The following is a 21,986-nucleotide window of genomic DNA, read 5'->3' as shown; positions in this document are numbered from 1 at the left end:
TGGGATAAGCTGTACCCTCAGCTGAGTTAAGGTCATAGGTGGAGAAAGTGCATGTGGATTGTTATATCAATTTAGCTTTTAGGCTTTTCCTGCTTGCTGTAACTTTGTATTTTTCAGTAAGTGCCAAGACTTCTAAATAAGGACTCAAAAAAGCAACAAAGGCTCTACCTTCATATGAGGTAACTTTCATCCTAAAAAGGAATATTTTTCCCCCACAGGTGAGTATGGACATATTTAGACTGTCCTCAGAGGAGATCGTAGTGACCTGAAAAACTCCTTCTACTTTGCCCTTTTGAGGACAGGCTTATGGTGGTTTTATTAAAGGTCTTGTGCTTGTGAGGAGAATATTGCTGGACATGAGACACTTAAGTAGCAGAAGGTAACAGACTTGTGAGAACAGGAACATAGATGCTGCTTCCCAGTCATTTGTGATCTAACGAAAGGTAGAGAAGGCGGCAGTGTCGTGTGTTTCCCATGGAGATGCTATCTGGTTCTTTTCCAGCCTGATCAGACTGCCCAAGCCCCAGTTCATTCCTTCTGCACCTCCAGTGTGTGCAGAGGTGGTAGGTGGCAGCCCTGGCAGTGAGATTTAGTCTTTTGAGTCTGTTGGGCTCCTTTGGCCACGCAGAATGTCCTCACAGCATCTTAAAGACGAATGGAGAGATGAATAGTTCACCCTTCTCGTTCTCTCTTCATCACTTAGATGTCAAGCATCAGGTTTTTTTAATTTCCCTTTGCATTCACCATTTTGTTATACCAGAAAAGATTTTAGCATACGCTTTGAGTAGTAGCAGTAGATTTATCGGTCTGGATCCATCTAATCTTCCCAGTGTTTGTTGACTGTTCATGAACAATGTCAAGCAATAGGTTGAAATGGATTTTTTGGTACCTGAACAATTGAGAGTGCCGGGTCCTGATGAGACAGTATGATGTTTAGAAAGGAGAAACTTAAAACACAGTACAAATATTTACCTCCTGAACAAAGAACAGCTGGTAGCAGAAGTAAACCATTTTTAGCACAAGTAAACTGTTTTCTTGTGTGAGTGAACAGGAATTAACTTTGCCATTGATTAATCACTACCGTTAACTAAAAATGTTAGGAATTGTAGAAACTCATCTTTACTCCGGGCCCAGAAGAATGCTTGTTCTCGCATTTGCTGACGACAATGTTGGGTCTAGCAATGAATGAGGATCCTATACATAACTTTGTGGAACTTGAATACACCATATTAGCAACCAAGGGCTGGATTTTAGCCAATTCAGAGTCTATATAGAAATAAAATGCAGGGCCTAATGATGAATTACAGGTCAATATGACAGGCAGGAACGCAACAGTAACCATCTTCTGTTGCAGAGAATAATCCAGGCAAAAGAATGTGTGCACTGCAGTTTAGCAGGTTGAGTTTTAATGCTGGGCTTACTGCACTCTTCTGCCTATCTGCTGACTGCCTGTACTCCTTACTTTTCCTTTAACTAAATTAATCTCCTTTAATTTAATTTTTAAAGATCTGAAGTTGTTTAACTTGTACTACCTACACAAGGTAGGTGGTAGGAAGCTGGTTATTCCTGACACACAAGAAAGTGCTAGTTATTGTCTCTCTGGTCTTACAGTGTTTGCTGTAAGAGTTGTGCAGCAAACACCTGGGGATGAGGAAGAGTTGTACAGAAGCTATTACAGCTGCTGCATGCTGGTGTATTCTGCTGAGGTAATTGTCTAGTGACAGTCCTAAAGGTCCTTGTATTGCAGTGGCTTTGTACTAGTCTGCTAATGCAATGGCTCGTATCTCCCCGTCTTTGTGGTCAGTGGGCTAGGATAAAGACGAGGAGGAGGCAAGAGGAGGCATCTAGTGTGAGATACTTTTTCTTGAAGCTCTGTGATTATCTTGCATGGGTAATATGTCAGTGAAATCAACACAGGTATGTTACACTCAAGAAAGTATGTTAATGTTGTGAATATTTGGGACTGACATGATGTTCATTGGAAAACAAGGAAAAGGTCATGGTGATAGTACTATATAAAGCATAGGAATAGCATGTCCTGTTTTTCATCTCCTTGTACTAAAACAATTTCAAATATAAATTTCCATAAAAATACTTTTTCCATACTGATACTGCAGTATGTTGGACCATTTCCTTTCTATTTGAATGCCAACATTTGAGAATGCTAGATCTGAAAAAGCCTTGTGTAAACTATGCTGAATAACAGAGCATATAATAATAATGAGGCAACATACACGATGTTCTCCCAAGTGAAAATGATGCTGAATGCTCAGTAAAACAATGTTGGCTGTCTGTTGGAAATCCAAATTACCAGTGGGGCAAGGCTACCTTTATAAAGTGATTTCATTGGTTTCCAAAAGTCCATCACAGAAGTGGTTTCTCAGAGGATATCTGCTGCAGTAGCATGCCCAGCCTCTTCTACTTAGAGGTCTCAGGTTGTACCCTTTGAAGAGGGATGCCAGTAGTAAGTGGGAATACAGGATGGCAGTATTGAAAAGGTACCAAGAGTGCTGGGTTAGACACAGATCTGAGCTCAGGATCAAGTGTTTGTGGAGCTGGGATACACAGGAGACTTCAGGATGTGCAGGGAAGCACACAGAAGCTGTATAGGGAGATGCTTCTTTCTGTCACTCTTCAGCAGAAAACATTATGATTACGCTTATTTTCGATTGGGCTATGTAAGTAAGCCTAGCCCTGGGGTAAAAGTATACAGAAGGCATGAACGGGGAATGATTTTCAACAGAGTGTAAAGGAGGAGGATTGGAGTGAAAGTAGCTGGGATGTCTCAGTGCAGGAGTGGTGTTAGGGTTATGCAGTACTCGGAACGGATAGGAACTCTACATGATAGTATTTTCTTGCACACATTGACATCTGCTATTTCCCTTTCTATTTTCATCAAATGGAAGGAAATCAAAAGAATTTTATTATTTGATTACCGAAATGAAGTCATTCAAATGAGATCTGTTGTTAAAGGACAAGAGCTCGCAATTGCAATATACACGAAGAGTACTTTCATGCAGATTTACTCAGTGCCATTTTTGTCTGCCAGGATAGTTTCAGCTTCCCTTACCTTTTCTATTTGTACCATCTCTCTTTTCCTACCTATTTCGCTACCCCAAACTAAATCTTCCCAATACTGTTTTTCCACCTTCTAGACCTATAGAGTATAGTACTTGTCGGAAAGACAGGATCCTGATGCTGAAACACATTAATTACGTTCAAGTGGTGTTCTCTTATAGCTGCAGGCTTCTGACCAGCAGTAACTCCGTTGTGAAATACTGTGCACCATAGAGATGGGGAGTGAAGTGATGGAGAGCAAGGGTTTGGTTCCAAGGGTGTAGTGTATGTTGGCAACTTCTGGGGCTGGTCCCAGATCAAGGCACCTGTGAAAAGCAGTGGATGGATATTAAGAATGTTTATTCTAAATCAGATCTCACTTTTCCACTCTGTTTACCAAGATTAACAGATGCCTTCTTTCCAGGAATATAGCTTAGACAATCTGGTGTTTTCTAGGGGAAGTTGTAATTACATTAAGTTTTATAAATACCTTAAATGATTATAGTATTTCAATATTTCATTTAAATGATTACAGTGAAACTTACTGTCATTGCTTTTAATGAGGTTTTGCAAACTGACTTGCAAAGAATTATTCTGGACCTCAGCAAACGGTGGCACATCCATTGTTTGTGGACTAAATATTGTCGTATTGTATTTTTCCTCATTTGTTTTGAAGTTTCTGGGTGAACATGAGAAGTGCATAAAAAAATGAAAGAACATAGATATCACTTTTCTAAATGATGTTTAAAAAAAGTTTTTAACTAGACAAATTGAAATCCATCTAGTTAGAAAAATTGCAGCAAAACATTCTGATGTTAGTACAAAGAGAACAGCAGATGATACCAATTGTCCAACTATCCATAGCAATTTGTAAATAATTCTCTTTATGCTAGCAGAGAACAAATCATGATGGAAATGTAATTTAAAAAAGCAAAACAAAAAACAAGATTTCAAATAAAATCTCACATGAAAGCCAGAGATCACATTGTTCTGTGAAAATTAGCAATGTTGTTCTTTCTTATGCCATTTCTTATGAATGTGTTCTTATTGCTGTCTTAAGTAAATGTTAGCCAAAGTCAACTTCAGCTTTCCCAATGGAAAGTGATTCTTATTGGTGGTGGAAAGGTATGATACAAGCCTTAGCCTAGAAACTTTTCAATCTTCAACTGCATGGCTTCATCCCAAAACTAGGGTGAAGACCCCCCTTTCTCCTTTCCACTGAGGTCGTGAGTGCTGCTATGCTGCTGTTGTGAGGCTGATTTTTGCTTTTCTTGCTCTGCTTCAGCTCTTTTGGCTACTTGCTAGTGAAGTATCGCAAATTAGTTTTGATTGAAAAGGACCTCAGAGGCTCATCTAGTCCAACATCCTGCTCAAAGTAGGGCCAATCTTGAAGATACATCAGGTTGCTCAGGACCTTGTCCTGCTCAGTGTTGAAAGTTTCCAAGAATGGAGATTTCCCAGGCTCTGTAGTTTACCAGTTCCAGTGCTTGATCACTCAGTTTGCCCTTTTCCTTCTTAAATCTAATCAGAATTTGTCTTGCTGCAACATGAGACTGTGACCTCTTGTTCTTTCATTGGGCATCTGTGAGAAGAGTCTGGCTCCACCTGTATTTTCCCCTGTTAGGGACTGGAATACTGCAATTAGAGAGTCTTCTCTTCCTGAGGCTAAAGTATCCCAGCTTCCTCAGCTGTTCCTCATGTGCTCCATCACCACTTTGATGTCCCTGCTTGGATTCTCTCCTGTTTATCAGGTGTGGGGGGTTTTTCTTGGTTGTTTTTTTGTTGGTTTTTTTTTTTTTTTTTTTTTGTTGGGTTTTTTGGTTTTTGGGTTTTTTTAATTTATTTTTTTTATTTTTTTTATTTTGCATCTGAAGGCTTTAATATGAGTGCACAACTTGAAATGCAGCTTTAACTATGATGACTAGAAGGGGATAGTCACTCCCATCAAACCACTGGCTATGCTTTTGCTAATACAGACCAGTCTGCAGTTAGCACTCACTACTGCATAGACATCCTGCTGATTCACATTCAACTACTTGTTCACCAGACTCCCACTTTTGTGTCTCAAAGAGTGCTATGTAGCCTATCAGTCCCCAGCCAGAACTATTGCATAGGGCTGTTTTCTCTTACATGCAAAACTTTGGATTTGCCTTGATAAGGTTCATGAGAGTGATGTCAACCCATAGCTTTGGCTTGTCAAGGCCCTGCTGAAGGGCAGCTCAGCCTTCCAGTGTACAAACATAACGATTTGACTTGGCTGAGCTTAGGTAAATGAGTTATGAGCAAAGCACTTCGTTGACTGTTCCAAGAACTTCCTTGAAGGAGAAGGCTGTGTCTTTCAGAGATGTGGTGTGGTGAAGTCTTGGCCTCTGTCCTTTTCCACTGGTTCCACATTTTATGGGGTTGCCTTGATGTTCCCTTTAGCTCATTCAGCCTTTGCCTTTTCATACTTTCTGAGGAGTTTTTGAATCATTACTATAACTTACTGATTTTCAAGCTAATATTCCCTGCTTTGCTAGCTTCTTACGGATTTAATCAATGACATCAAAAGGGGGTTTTATGTTTGTACATCACTGAACTCCTTCTTCAGGGATCAATGGCATTAAGGAGCTACTGCATTTGGATTTGAGTCTAAAAAGGATCAGTTTGACAAGCGCTTGCTGGCAGGGGTTGGACTCAGCATAAAAGGAGGGTTAGCTGACTTTGACCTTTGTGTTTAAAGCATTAGCTGATATTTAGAGCCTCATGTTTGTGTCTTTTCTCAGCTTGAGGTAGTTCAGTCCTGCCACTCAAGATTTGATATATTTATTTATTTTTTTATTTTTTTAACTCCCAGGCCCAAGATGGTCTGGACAAAGTATGCTTCTGCTTTTCTGCTAAAGGTATCCTGAAATTATTTGAGTTATGTTGAGCATTACTCTGTTTGAATGTTCAGATGGGAAAAAAGGTATCTTCCACTCAGGCCCTTGATGCCTGGTTTTGTGGCTTATATTAAAAGGTAACAAAATCATACCACACAAAATAAACATTTTTCATGAACCAGAAGAAATATCTTTTTGAAGATATTATTCAATCATAAATACTTTGTTAAAGTTTGAAGTCCCAGAGTAATGTCAATAGGAGTGCTTACAGAAACTCTGCAAGATTTTAAAATGGGGTTTATTTGCAAATGGCAGGCAATTAAATTATTTATTACAGATTAAAGCTGTGCCAGTATTACTTCTGGTTTGTTATTTCTAAACTGAAAGTAGTGCTTTTTGCATGCTTTTGCATGATCTGTGTGTCACTTTTGATGCATGTGTCTTATAAAAATGTAATTTCTTGGAAAAAAAGATTGTCTCTATGCTGAATTAGTACTCCGTATCTGATTAATTTAGACAGGTTTTTTAAAAGAAGTCATTGTTTTACACGCTTTTGATTAAATGGCCTTTAGAATAATAGCATCCTATTTGCTGGACCCTAAAAATTTGTAATTAAGAACTTAGCCAATATTTATTGAAGATGACAAAGTTCAGGAATTAATGCTGCTGAATGTTTTTTGGTTTTTTTTTCTTTTTTTTTTTAAAAAGCTAAACTAGACTGTTAAATGTCATTTCAAGGTGTGTGTGCAAATTCACTGACAGTGAGAAACCAAGAATTGCATTAAAAGGCAATTTATTTCTACTTGGTGAGGAATATGGAGGTGACTAGTATAATTTGCTCTAATACATCTGATGGAGTTAATGCACAAACAAGTTGAAAACCCATCAAAACAAGAGTCAAAAGAGTCTTTTTAAATTGTCAGAAGAAGAGTTGATACTTGTTAGCTGTGAGCTAGTATCTGTTTTTTAAGTCGTGGTATTAAAGCAGAAGTACACAACATGCAGAAGTTGATTATCAAGTTTAAGTACAAAGTCCTGAGTACTGAAAAAAACATTTGTATGTTGATGTGAATGTTAAAATACTAGTTTGAGAAGTAATTCATGAGTAACACTGCAAATAACTCTTATAGTGTGATTTTTCTAAGTTTATTTTCTATTGTGATCTCGATCAATTATGTTCTTATTTGTTTCTGATGTGTATGGTTGAAAACAGACCAGTCATAGTTTATGAGTAAAGCAAATTCACAGAAGTGATTACAACACAGTGAAGAAAGCAGTGGGCAAATTTTTGGTTTTCCTTCCGTCAGTAGAGTTTTGTTATCATAGTGAATTTAAAGCATGAGGAGTTCTAAAATCTGGAGGTGTAGTTGTTTTGTCATATCTGCTTCTAACTGATATCTGTTGAAAAATTCTGGTAAGCTGAGTTTAAAGAAGTGATTAAGCTTTTGTGGTTAGGGGAGACATAAGACAGTTTTTCCCCCAACTCAGGCACATATTTGCATGCTAACACACCATATGCCACCCAAATCCATGTTAATATTGTGCATTTTATGATTAATACATATCTTTGCTTGTCTGTCTTCTGTGGCGTGGGTGTGAGTCTCCTATCTTCCAACTCATATAGTAGCTTAAACTGCATTTTGAGCACACTGGAAGCTGGTGCTCACTCACTCTCCCATCAATTGGCATCTAGCAGCGTAAGTAGGAGGCAGTGGGAGAATCTATCCCTGTTTGTTCCACTGGTTTTACTGTTGCTAGGGAATACAGTCTCTACTGCGCCTGAGGAATGGGCTGTTCTATGGTTTCATGAACTGGCACCTGAGATGTTATTTATCACCATGTGTTTCTTAGCTCAGCAAGTTGACTTGTGCTTCCAGCTCAATTTCCTGGAGAGATTGGTGGTGTTTTTGTGGAGTGAGTTTGTTGGTTTTGTTTTGGTGTGGATTTTTTTTTTTCTTGTTTGCTTGTGGTTTTCTTTTTACAGTTAATGTGTAGAAGACTGCTGCTAAACTGTCATAATCTTGAAGCTGAGATATGGGGTGTTTGAAAAGAGCATCTGCTTTTGATTACTGTGTTGTCATTCACCCTCAAAGCAGAGCAGTCAAATAAATGCTGCAAGAAGATCTGTGGCAACCAGCAATGCTGTTGTCCTTCTCCTTCTGTCCCTGTCCTCACCCCTGCATGCACACACCAGCACACGCAGACATCCTGATTTGCCAAAGTGGAAAAGATGGTGTGAAGTCTTTTCATCCACTTCAGTGGAGGTCAGCAGACTTATGTTTGAAGAACTGTAAATATCAGCTGTAAGTTGTCAATTTGCTTTACCTGAAGTGGGAGCAACTCACATAAACTCTTCTCACTGGCCTGTGGAAGGGTAACAGCCAAGTAATGGTTTCTGACCACAGCCTAAGTAGAAAATGTTTTTCTGGGTGCTACTGTGCCATCTGGCCTACAGCACTGGACTGTGTCTGCTGTCATATTTTCTTAAAGCCTTGAAACCCTAATACAGGCTTGCTAGTATGCGTTCTTGCTACTGGTTTTGAAATGGATGCTGTGCCTCCCTCCTGCACCAACACCTTGCACAGCTGTCAATTCGTATGCAGTTTTAGGTAACCAAGAGAAAACCTATTTAGTTCTCTTTTGCTGCACAACAACTTTGTACTTAAAGATGTAACGACATTAACCTCTTTCCTCCCCTTGAGGCACTCTAAGTGTTGTATATAAGAAAGACATTTGAAATCTATGGAGATATTCGAACGACTGGCTAATTTTGAGAATGGTTTCCTTGGGAAGGGTCTTTGTCAATTTAATATTTCTACTGGTCAGCACGTGCACATTTTTCCTTCTGTTTGTTGCCTAAAAAGTGCCAAGAAAATTTTCTCATTCACACCATTTCTTTTACCTTTATGATGCCATAGTAAGAAATAAAATTGATCCAGAACTGTACAAAGTACTTCCCCCCCCTGCCACTTGACAGTGTAGTGTAAGTCATGCTTGACAAAATGATTAAAATCATCCTATTAGCATTTTACACAACTTCAACCTGTTAGAATTGTGGGTGACAATCAGTACTTACTTAGTAAAAGGATGTCAAGAATCTGCTCAGTTCCCTGTGCAATGTTAAAGCAATTTAGTTCTGTTGGAGTACATAGTGTAACAGAAAGCAGGCTGTCTCAAGGAGCTTGATATTTGCACAAATCTCTTTAGTGAGTCTGGAAAAATCATGGAGATTTTTAAGGCAGAGAGGTCTTCATAGACAGATGGAAAAAATGTTCTGTTTGTCTACCCAGCTACTAAACTAATCTGAGAATTTTCTGCTATGATGATTCAGTAGAGTTTAGTTAAGCCATTTTTGGTAGGGTTTAGACAAGTCAAAAAAGTCAATTTACACTTGCACATATGCGCTTTGCCTGCAGGGTAGCAGTGCCTAGCAGAGCATTAGGTGCCAAACTAACAGCAGCAATTGGTGAGATGCCAAATATAACCACAGTGTGCAGGTACCTGGCCAAATGACAGAGGGCTTGGTAGTCCGGAACTTCTTCATGGTGCACCAATGAGATTTCTGTAAAGTTTGGTTATACACAACCATCAGGAATTACTAGTTCAGTGAGACGTGTCTGTGGGAGTTCATGTTGGGTTTTCATTATGAAGGAGAAGAGCATGCAGAGAGACAAGAGACAAAACAGTCTCTTTTTTTTTGGTTATAACTCTTATAATTCACCTTGGGTGGCAAACAGGCAAGGAGTTGAAGAACAAATGGGTTTGTTGTTACAAGCATATACCACATTTAACAATCTAAAATAAAGTAACTAAGGAAGAGAATTAGGGTGACTTAATCAGGCTGAGATGGACAAGCTAGCAGGTCTTAGCTTCTAGTATGGATTGTTTGCAGTTTCCAGACTTGCACCAACTGTATTTGCTTTTAAACCTCTGGGAGGTTGATATAGGGCTGACTGAAAGTTTGATCTATGCACTTTGTGGGCATTTCACCTGCTTACAGCCCAGGTCTATTTCATTTTTGTTCCACGTGTCCTATTATTTCTGAAGCATAAGGAGAGGAACCCCCAAGGGTTGATACATCAAGGTGAGTAATACCCTGCTCTTGGCAAGCTTAATTAAGATTCTCTGTAGGTGCTCCAAAGGGGAAGAGTATTGGTCATTCTGCTTGCAGAAATCCCAGACTATGCTGTTGAATGTGAGTGTGGAGGATTTATTTGGCAGCCTGCTAGCCTGTCTTGATGTTGCAAAGGAACAGCTCTTTGCTAACTGGGTTGCAATTTGCAGCATGAAGGCAATATTTTTCTTGCATAGCTTTAAAGCCAGAGAAATTTTGTGTCCGTATGTGAATGTGACAGGACCACTAGTCAGACAGATCAACATTCTATGTTTCCGAAGTGGTTCCTAATCTCTACTAATTAGTTTCCTGGAGTACAAAAACCATCTAGATAAAAGTGAGCCTTTAAATAGGAAAAACTTAATTTAAGTTGGACAAGTTATTAAATAAAAGGCTTAAAGAAATACCTGCAAAACCCCTGCCTGTAGAGTTCATGAAGTTTGAATCCTTTTTAAACCTATTTCCAGTCCAATATCTCCCTGTATTTCCAGGGCTGCTCCTTTTTCTTTCCTTTGCCTCTGAGGCTCATGAGTCTGCTCCTTGTTGCAGACTCGGGTTCGTGTTAGTCTGCTGGTTCCCTTTTACAGTTTTTCTACCACTACCTGCCCTCCTGCCCTGTTCTGCACTCAGGAAGTGGTGTGTGTGTGTGTAAAATGGGCGGTACACCGTTTTGGTACAGTGATGTCATGCATAGTGACACAGTTTGTCATGGTGAGTTTGAACCAGGAGCACGTTCAGTATCTCAGGTTTTTACCGTTTAAAAAGTCCCTCTTTTCCAAAATGTTTCCAGAAGTGGTAGGTTCTTTGGACCGTGTAGTTCTCCTGTGAATAATGGAGTTTATTGTGACAATTTGCACTGCATGAAATATGATGGCCAATGGAGTCAGCAGAAAGTTTGAGTGCTGTAGCCACTGCAGGCACATTCCACCTACCGGAGAAATCCAGTGTCAGGCATAACTAAGGCAAGGCAAAGATACTTGGATGTTGAGGGTTTTTGGTACCTGCTGACTGTGAAGAACTGTGCCTACTCACACGCTGAATGTCATGCCGTCTGGGTAGTAGTTAAAATAAAATTGTATTCTCCCCATACTGTTGCTTTTATTGGGTATTAAGGGAAAAAAATATATGATGTTTACCTGTGCTGTTATTCACTCTTACCTGTTTCCAGCCTGAGACTTCTATAAAATGGTTTTATGTTACCTTAAGCCAAACTAAAACATATCATGAATTCATTTGGCTTTTATGGGCTAACTGAAATGGTAGCTTACCCAAATGATCACATGTTATTCCTCCTTAGGTAAATTAGCTTAGCAGAGTTTTAGTCAATATAGACTGAGTTCAGCTGGTTTACATCACAGTAAGACTTTAATTAAAAATCGTAGACGTGATGAAGACCTTTGGGTCAAGAAATATCTCTTTACTATTATTAATTCATTAAGCCCTTTTTAATCTCTTACTTTATCACTTATAATGTTCTTCTGACCTGTGTCTGTATTTCCAGAATTCTTGTTGGGGAATTAAAATTAAAAAAGAATTACAAGCAATATGGCTTCAGAAAAAGCTGTGGTGGGTGCTACTTGTACCACTTGGCACTCTTCATTAAGGAGAGTTTCCTCTAAAGAGTTTTTAATCCATTTTTCAAAAAAATACTAAATACTTTCTGATGTTTTATTAAAATACAGATATATTCCCAAGAAAGCTGCAGACATCCTGTGATAGCTTAAGAGCCATTCACTCACCACCCCTCCCCTTTCACCCTTCTCCGGACAGGATGGGGAGGAGAATCAAAAGAATGTAAACCCCACAGGTTGAGATAAGAACAGGTTAATAACTGAAGTACAATATAATACTACTGCTGATGCTACTACTAAGGGGAATAACAAGGAGAAAGATACAAAATGAAAGCAGAAAATGAGAAAAAAAAAAACCAATAAACACAAGTGATGCACAATACAGTTTCTCGCCACCGGCTGGCTGATGCCCAGCACAACCCGAGCAGTGATCTTGCCTTCCAGGTGACTCCCCCCTGTTTATATACTGGGCATGATGTGCTGTGGTATGGAATACTCCTTTGGCTAGTTTGAGTCAGATGTCCTGTCTCTGCTCCCTCCCAGCTTCTTGTGCCCCTTATCACTGGCAGAGCATGAGAGACTGAAAAGTCCTTGATCGGAGTAAGTGCTACTTAACACACTGCTGTTTCAGTTGTTGCTATCACCATTATTCTCAGACTAAAGCCAAGACACTACACTGCATCAGCTACGAGGAAGAAAATTAACTGTCCCAGTCAAAATGAGGACAATATCCACCCCTTACTCCACACCATTCACATCATGCCAGGTCCCACACTTCCCACCATCACCTTTCCTGTCTTTTGATCATGAAAGACTTCTTTTTCTGTTCTTTTCTTTAAACCCATATAAAACTAGAGTCTTTTTCAGGAGCAAGCAGGTAATAGGGAAGAAAGAATTCATATACCAAACTTCCCTGACAACTGATTCTTGCTGATTACTGAGGGCCAAGCAATTTTTCAAAATATCATTGCTCTTCTATCTTGGTTTCAATTGCAGCTTATTACTGGAGAGTGGGATGCCAGGCGTACTCTGATGTATATTGCTGTTACTTCAAATGTTTCACACTACTGCACTTCCATTTTCTTCCATCTACAAAAGCTTCCTGATTTTATTTATAAATTTAGATTCTCTCCCTCTATAGTCTCTTATTTCAGTCCCAACTTTTATTTGCTGCAGAGAGCACAGCTGCTGTTAAAAGGAGTTTCACATTTCAGCACGCAACTATTTTCAGTGTGCTGAGAAGAAGCAAGTCAACAGTTCGGAGATGGTGGCCCTTCCTTGCATGAAATGATTCTTCCTTCTTCAAAAATGACCTGGGAAAAACCCCAGTCCTCCTATTAAGTTCATAGTCAATACTAGACATGAGAAAAGGAGCACACTGAAAAAATATCAACTTCTTAAACATAGTTTCAGAAAATCTATTTTACTAAACATAGAATGAAGTTCTTCTGTATTAAGTTTTGATTTATTATTTTTGATTGTTCATGCTGAAAGTCAAATCTTTAGCAGTGCTTATACTCCAGATCTGGAAAAGAAAACCAAATACCATATTTAAACGACACATCTTTTTCCTTTTGTGACTTCTTCCCTATATTCTGAAAAGTGAAGGGAAAGGAATGAGAGGAAATTTAATGAAAATAGTCCAACAGAGTGTGATTATGAAAACATAGGCTATTTATGGTAGTGTAATAATAAATGGTAATGAATGAAGGGAAGAAAAAGACGAGGCAAGTACAAAATAGGACAACTGACATTAGTGACTGTGTTGAGCCTGCCAAAATTATCTTCTTTAGCTCTTCATTTTATACTTGAGTTGCAACTGGCAAATGCCTTGTAAACCTACTACAGCACAGGTCTTTAAGAATGAGAGGCAACAAAATAGTAAGTAGTTTCCAACAAGAAATTTAAGTGATAATGATCTTGGGGCTCAAGTGCCTGAAACAATTAGCAACTTTTGAGGTTGCCTAAATGCAAAACCACAACTGATTTCCTTGGGGAATTTTAAAAAGCCTTTTGATGCAAATAAAGAACAGAGATATTTTCCTCATGTGTTGACTCATTAAAATTAATTCTTTGTTTTGTTAGAAATCATTGTAATGTTGAACTTCTTTGGTAGAAAAATTGGAAAACCTGGAGAAAAATGCGCCAGCTTATTCTCAATAGCGGGACATGTTGTCTGTTTCCTATGCATCTTTGAATATATTTTCCTACATTATATCTCTGGACTTTTACGTTTTCCCAGAATTCCACTTATTTCCATAAAAGGTATTAGCCATGGAGCAGTATAGATTATGTAGGAAGGGAGAAGCAGAAGCAAGCAAAGGCGTTGGTCTCCCTTTAATACTCAATCTACCGCAATATCTGATTAGTGCTTTTTACTTATTTATGGTATAAAACTGTGAATGTCCACATACAGCTTTAAGGCTACTTGGAAAAATTCTAATTCAAGATGGCATTGTGTGTGTGAACATTCATCCATTTTAACCAATGCTGTTGGTTAGAAAACATCTGTAAAACTGTCTTGTGTAGTAGTATTGGATTGTTGCAGAAATGAATGAATTAAATAAAATGGTCTGTGTTGTGGGTGAACAAATAACTGTGTGGATGTTACAAAATGTCCTCTGGCCCAGGAATATTTCAGTCAGCACCAATTTGATTCTGGTTAATGATGGGTCGATCTGCAGAATAATCCAGCAGAACCCAGTAACTTATGCTGTGGGATCTCACTAATTGCTTATATTGCACAATAGGATCTCTCTAAGGCTCAAATGTTAGTTTTCCATTAGCAATTCAGAATGAGATGTTAATGTTTTGAATTCATGTTCACCTTCCTAAAGACATCCTGGCTAGTGTTACGTGAAATATGAATTTCATTGCTGTGCAGCCCTGAACAACTCCTGCATTTGATCAGTGGTACAGGCAGAAAAAAGGGTATAGTGGACCCTACCTAAAACTACTCAAGTGTGGGGTCCTCTCTGGGCTGCAAGTAGATATCTGCTCCACTGTGGTCCTCCATGAACTTCAGTGGCATAGCCTGCCTCACCATGGTCCTCATCACGGGCTGCAGGGGAGTCTCTGCTCCAGCGCCCAGAGCACCTCATCCTTCTTCACTGTCCTTGGTGTGCACAGGGCTGTTCCTCTTTGGGGAAAGATACCAACTTCCAAGCTGAATACAAGTCTACTGTGAAAAGAGAAAGTCAATTTGATCTGTGCTGTTACTGCATATTTATTCCTGGTGTAAACCTAGGCAGAGTCAGTTTTGATTACACAGGATTTATCTATTTGCTACACTCCAATTCCATTTCATATTGGAGTTCTTAAATTAGAATCGTCCAGTGTAAATGTTATATATACTCCAAGAAGTAGTGACGAGACAGAAAATATAGGTCATATAAATTAAAAAAGAATAAATGGGGAAAAAAATGTAGAAAGTATATTTATACCCTCTTTTAAGGAGAGACAGGAAACAAAGAAGCTGAGCCTTCATGAGGTGTTTAGACAGTCTCTTAGGAAGTGAGGTGACAGGAGAGTGAGTGGTCATCTTGCTGTGGAGTCAGTCACTTAAGAGGCAGGTGACACCTGAGGCAGAATACAAGCTGTTAAATGGGATGCCAAGCACAAGTGCCTTAGCGGTAGTACTCTGTCAACTATTCCCTGTACAGCAGACATGATCAGATAAACAGGTTGCTAGGTAAAGTCTTAAAGTGTGTCAAGTGTTGTCAAGGTGAGAGGGTTAATTTACTGGGAAATATTTCACTGAATTAAGTCCTCCTCTGCCGTGTCCAATCCTTCCAAACCAAAATGAAATCTGATTGCTAATAGTTAAAACTCAAAGGTGATTGATAGAGAAATCGTATACAGAAGAGCCCACAGTTTGGGATAAGTTAGTTTTAAGATATGGAAGTTTGGTGTCATAGTTGGAGAGGGTCATTTTTGTTTGTGTTTTTCAAATGCAGAACACAGGAATTCCTACAGTGTTTCAGACCAGACTTGGTGCAAATAGTCAGCATTATCCTGGAACAGTTGGTTGGCAGGACAGGGCAAGTTTTTAATCCACCTTCCCCTGAACACTGAGCCACCAATAATCTCTGATTCAGGGGTATCCTGAGAAAATCACTGTATCTCTATTAAGAAGTTTTGAATTTGTTTTGATCTATGAACTAGTCCAATTTCTTTTCATGCATCTGTGAACTTTTTAACATTTGTAACATCCCCTGGTAAGATGTTTCACACCTAATTTGTGCAGTGTGAAGAAATTTAGAACAAATTAAAGGAAGTGTTTTTTCTTTCAGTGGATAACTATGATGCCACCAGATGTTGTGGTTGTCAAAGTGGTGGTTCCAAAAGCAGTTTACAAACTCATGGAAAGAAAATCTAGTTATAGCAATAAAATGCAAAAAATATAGTTGCTGGCTTTGAAAGTACCTACATTGCAGGTACTTGGAAACAGAGAGGATACCTCAGGAGAAGCATGCCTTGCCTATAAAACCAGGTAGAGGATGTTAAACTGATTGACAATTATTGTAGCTTAGAGCAGTTGTCCATATGTTCTTCACCAAATTGTCTGAATTGCTTGATGACTTTAAAGAAGTGAATGAAAATAAATAATAATAATTAAAAAAAATTAGTGTTCTTCATCTCTTGTCTCCTTTCAAGCTGATAATCTAATGTAGAGTTAGTTCTTAAGCAAGATTTTGCAGAGGGTAAGAATAAGGCTTTGTACTTATATTCTCTCTGTTCAAGTAAGTCTCATCAATATATTTATGAGCACTTCTCTTTTTGATGATATTCAGTGCAGAGTGCTGCTGAAACCTTGAAGAAGTTTGAGATTTCATTATGCAGATGACAGGTGTCAGTGATTCCCTCTCATCATAAAGGATCTCCAACTTCAGTAGTCAGTAGCTCAGTAGATAGCAAAATTGTTCCTCAGGTTTACATTTACTCAGACAAGTAGAGTTGTGCCCATATATAGCTAAGAAACAGCTGAGCGTAGCTATCCGACAGCTAGAAATCTGACTATAATTGTGCGTCTGACCAGTGCATCAGTTCCCAATAGCTTTCATTGCTATGCGAATCTATCAAGATCAGTTAAATTACAAGTATCTGCTCTTCTACTAGTCTTGTAATTACTCAAATGTGTCAGTGTTATGGGAGTCAGCAAAGCTTTATGTATGAAACCCATAGGAATTTCCATTCTGTGCACGAAGGATTTGCACTGTTAATGCTTATGGTTGTGAGGGTTTGAGTACACACCCCGGTATCTCTGTCACTGTCTGCCAGACAGCCTTCCTGGCAGCCAGCAGCCCTCACAAGTCAGTTCTGCTGCTTTTCCTGACTTCAGTGATGTGTGTCCTTCACATGGGACATCCTTTCTCTCCACTGCAGAGGGCCTTTAGATACAATGGAGAAGGTCTCACTTATGTATTCAGCTGCTGCACTGTTCTCTCCAGAAAGGTCTCTTGTCCTTATGCACCCCTTATGCTTCAGGCAGTACTTCCTCCCTGTGTATCCACATCCTTTTCTTGGTGGAGGATGATAGGTTTTTTTTTATTTGCCCTTCTGAAGAGGATTCAAGAAGGTTAACAGTTCAGCCCCCAAGCTCATTCAACTCCACTCCTATGTAGCAGTTCATCTGGCTATTTTTGTTAGTTAAAATAAGCGGTTCAGTTTCCTTGGAAATGGAAACTAAACCACCTGTGATATTAATCTCTGTCACAGTGAGAGGTAGGACCTTTAACAGACCTTTGCTTGGTGATTTGCTGATATGTCTCCTTGTGAACTGTTCATATAATCTGTATAAAGTCAGTGTGTTAATGCATTTAATGTAATTATTTCATTAATATGTATGTTCGCTATTTATATGTGGCTTATTACCAGCTTTTGGATGAGACTAAGCACAGCAATTAATATGTTTGGGGTGAATAGTTTTCAGCCTCTTCCTCTTAAGAAAATTGTAGCATGTACCAAATCACACGTATTTGAAATTCCAGTTACGATAAAACTACATTTCTCCAATGAAAGGTATTGCAGCCATCCTCAGTGTTTCAATGTGCAGTCAAGATCAGCAGCACAGCATGGCTGTCTGTGTTTATATATAAGTTGAAAGTGAGCTGGCTGCAGTTCAGCTCAACAAAATAGAGATGTTGATGGCAATTTAGGTGAGAGAAAAACTAGCTAACAAAATCAGTGTTGGCTCCTTCAGGTGATTTTTTTTTTATTGTTTGAGTTTGTCTTTTTATGAGGGATTCTTTCTCCTTCGTTGCCCTTAGTCGTGCTGTAATTGATAAGCCAGTCTGCTTCTTGTCATCCACATGTGGCTGGGACTTTCGACCTTCTAGTCTCTGCTTTTTGATGTGGATTTTGGTTCTTATGCAGTTTTTTGTTGCACTGTAATTAGATTGCTACATACTGTTGCTTGTGGACCTAGTTGTAGTCACTTGGTGACAACAATTCAGGAATTCATTTGGTGGCTATATGGTGGGAATCTCAGTGGTGTTTGTGCTTGTTGCCTTTCATCAATGTTGACCACTTTTAGGGTTAAATATGTACAATTTGGCAATAGATCACGAGCAGCAATGGTGGCCTTCTGGGATCTCTGAAAAAGTGAAGTTGTTAAAAGGGCTTCTTAAAAGTTCACTAAGGATATGTTCCTCAGTCTAGAGGCAGGAAGAAACCTTTGTTAACTGCTTGTCTTTCTGACTTGGTATGACTGTTACTTCTATCTGAATGTTTATTTTTTAATGCTTATGACAGACTGTTCTGTGGTTTGCAGGGAAGAATGTTATAAACAGTGCAAGTTGTGAAAGGTGATGTTAAACAAATGTGAAAGTCTGCTTTCTCCCATCTTTCTCATTTTTGCTTTTGTTTCTGTCCAGTTGTGGCCAGCCACAGTATTGAGTTCTTTTTATCTCTGACGCATATTTTTGACCACTTTGGCAGTTCTGCTCAAGGAGCAGACTGAGTCCTGTAGTTTGTGGTGGTCTAAAAGGGAGAGAGCTGAGCATAGTCAGGAAGAAAGTACAAAGATGAAAACATGGTAGGCTTTTAACTGATTCACACTGAAGAGAAGCCTATGCGTTCTTTGGATTGATCAGTGGCGTATCTCAGTGGTGTGAATCTTTCACTTTGGGAGAGATGTGTAAAGCTTTCAGTACACCTTCCCAAGAGACTCACTGTGTGACTGAAAAGGATTGTTGTTAGGCAAGTATCTTCATAAATATAAATAAATAAAGAAGAAAGATAAAACTTATCATAATAGCAATTCTGGACCTCCCAGTGAATTGTCCTACTGGGATCCGTAACTGCAGAAGTTTACTGCAGTGAGAAACAATCTGTAGGCAAACAGTAGTTAAAAATGTATCAGTGTTTTGTGATGTAATGGTGAATTTTAGTATGAATTTTACTTGCGATAATAGACCATAGGTCTTTATCATTTATCGTAGAATGCACAATTTTTTTTCTCAGTTAATTTTATGTATGTAGCCCTTCATGGATTCGAGCTTCTGATTTTTATTTTACTATCAGCATCTCCCTTATTTCATATGTGACCTGTATTCTTAAACTGTTACTGAGTGATATATTTAAAATATGTGACATAATGCAAACAAATAAATACCTAGTTTTAAGATGGTATGAAACCCAATTCAAAAATTGCTGTTGATGCAGCTTCAAATGGTAAGCTGGATGAGGGCAAAGACTTGGCTAATTGTCAGTTAAGTTTGGATACTTAAAGCTCTTGTGTCATTAGCTGCTTCTAAAAGTAAAGAAGTATCTGAGTATTCTAGTCACACTTGAATAAACTGCTCTTTAGCTAGGAGGTGGAGGAGTAAGAATGGAGTTGGTGCTTTTTCCAGTAATCACAATCTTAGTTCCTTCACAATGTGAACTTGCCACCAGTCTGTCAAACTGACAAGGGAGCCTCTGCCATACTGAATGTTTTATGGGGTTTTATTTTTTTTCTTTTCCTCTAATAAGAAGGAAAATGTTGTGCTATATTACAGAATTTAAAAAAGTCTATGGCAAAAATCCATACCGTTAGAGTAAGTGGGAGTAATAATTCTATTCTTGCAGATAGAATGCAAATCAAATAATTTTTCTTTTAACATATTAATTCAGTAAGGAGATTAATATAAGCTTGCAAACTTCTTAGTCAAAATCTTTATTCTCTCTGCAGAATGCTATACAATTACTACTTGGATGCCGATAGTAAATGAACTGTTTTATTGAATTATCATAATGAAATATTGGAGGCAGATGTATGATCCTTCTTATAAGGACTCTATATGAGGAAGACTTTGTATGGGAGGCAAAAGAGGGCAGAAAATTTTGTTTCAAAAAGAGAGATAAAGAAGTGGCTTCTAGTGAAGCAGTGGCAGCTACCATTATAGCCTCTTGGCACTCTTGACTTCCGGTATGGTTTGGAATCAAATTCTTAACTTCAGGCACATAATTCATGAACACTCTGCTGCAAGCTCAGGAATGAAGTCATGACTACATAAGTTATTATGAATGATTGATACTACTCTAATCAAGGATTGATATATCTTTTGCAATATTGACTGGCATCACCGTTTGTTTCTTAGTTTTCAGTCCTGGTCTCAGTTTATGGTAAAATTCTTTACACCTGAAATAATGATCAAGCTATTTATCAGAGAAACCCAGAACACGTCTGGTTAGAGGGGACCTCAGGTTATTTGATCCAGTCTTCTGCTCAGAGAAGTGTGAGCTATGAGAACATAACAATTAATTTTTAAAACTTTAAAAGAATATTATCTTGATGCTTCTTGAAGACTTTGTCTTGTCCTTCTAAATAACAAGCTCTCTACTACCTTATATTGCACAGAATACTGAGGTTGGACCTTTAGGATAGATTACTTAGGAGTCTTCATTAGAGACAGAACTTTCTTTACAGAGACCATCGGTATTGTCAAACTTTCCTCCAACTATGGATGTCCTGCTGACATCTGGTGTTAAATTCTAAATTTTGCTTTGGGAAATTGTAGCTCTGAATGTAGAAAAGGTTTCAGTCAACAGTTTTTTAGTTTTATTTTTTGTTTGTTTTGGTTGGGGTTTATTTGGGAGGGTGGGGGACTTCTTTATTTTTTGTCAAGTGGTGTAATCAAAATTCAAATGTTGCAGCTTTGGCTTGGAAGGAAGACATAAGGGATTTTGAATGAATAAGAAGGGATTTTGCTGTTCTTTTACTACAGCACATTAAGGGTCCAGAACAGTGCTCCAATTTTTTATGTTTGGGTCTTAAGATGTCATTTACTGTACAAATTTTACATCATTGTAACCCCATGATTTTTTTCCCCTGCTCAGTAGTAGTTAATTATGTTATCTGTGATGTTGAATATAATCTCTTTTTCTTTTTTTCTTTTTCCAGTGTGACAATGCAAAAGGACTCAAAGCCTTCTATGATGCAATAAAATATGGACCTAATCATCTGATGGTATTTGGTGGCGTATGTGCAACAGTTACATCTATCATTGCTGAGTCTCTAAAGGGATGGAATTTGGTTCAGGTAAGGAATGGAATTTATTCAAATGCTGATTATCTTGTATCTCTGTACCTCTTTTTAAAATTTAGAAACTTAGTATTTGATGCTTTTCAAGCCTAACATTTTGTGTAATTAGCATATCTCAGTCTTGAAGGTCAGTGATGTGTAAAGAACAGTTCTATATAGTACTAGGTTTTAAGGCTTGGCTATGGGCTCAAAATGCTTGTGAGTATGCGGCAGCAGTTGTGTCTCAGTAGATTAATTAAATACAATTAATTTAATGTATCTCAAAAATCAACCTAAATGAAATGAAGTTCAGTCATGGTAGGTGAGCAAATCTATGACTTAGCCAAAGTTAGAGGAAACAACTCATCAGGCCTTAAATTATGGTACACTAGGGTCTTTACTTGGTCCCTTCTCAGTCATAATGCAATAATTCCCATTGACTTTGAAAGTGTTGGAAGTGCATAAATTGTAAGTAGCAACTGGGTATGTATCTCAGTACTTGACTCACAAAACACATTTATTCCCAGCTGTTTTTCTTTTTGACTTTCTCAAAGGTCAAGTTTGTGGAAAAGTTCCCTCTGGTGAGGAATCAGAATTTTTTAATACTAATCTATAAAATGCAGATTATAATTGTATGATTTACTTCATTTCTTCCATCATCTCTCCACTGATGATTTTTGGAGTGACAGGTGTTCATGCAAGGTGGCCAGCCAGTTTTGCTTTTCAGATATGGGAGTGCCCTGGCTTTCTTCTCATTATTCAAATTGCCCAAAGATAAGTTTGTATCATTTTTATTAAAATAAAGAAACATTCTATAGCAAAATAATATAACAATTACTTGAGGTTTCAGTTACAAGCAGGCTCCTCTTTTCCACCTG

At 38.3% G+C, this 21,986-nt stretch overlaps 1 protein-coding gene across 2 annotated transcripts in view; it reads left to right on the top strand.

Moving 5' to 3' along the window:
- GABBR2 (gamma-aminobutyric acid type B receptor subunit 2) overlaps window positions 1-21,986 on the top strand; it is a 455,930-nt gene that overhangs the window by 78,055 nt on the left and 355,889 nt on the right. For both annotated transcript variants that reach the window (XM_030507941.1, XM_030507951.1), the window contains one exon: window positions 20,989-21,126. In XM_030507941.1, the coding sequence (XP_030363801.1) occupies window positions 20,989-21,126 (138 nt within the window). The remainder of the gene's footprint in view (window positions 1-20,988; window positions 21,127-21,986) is intronic.

Source organism: Strigops habroptila, chromosome 1 (assembly GCF_004027225.2).
Source record: "Strigops habroptila isolate Jane chromosome 1, bStrHab1.2.pri, whole genome shotgun sequence".
NCBI classification, from domain to species: Eukaryota; Metazoa; Chordata; class Aves; order Psittaciformes; family Psittacidae; genus Strigops; species Strigops habroptila.
This window is presented reverse-complemented; position numbering and strand designations above follow the sequence as displayed.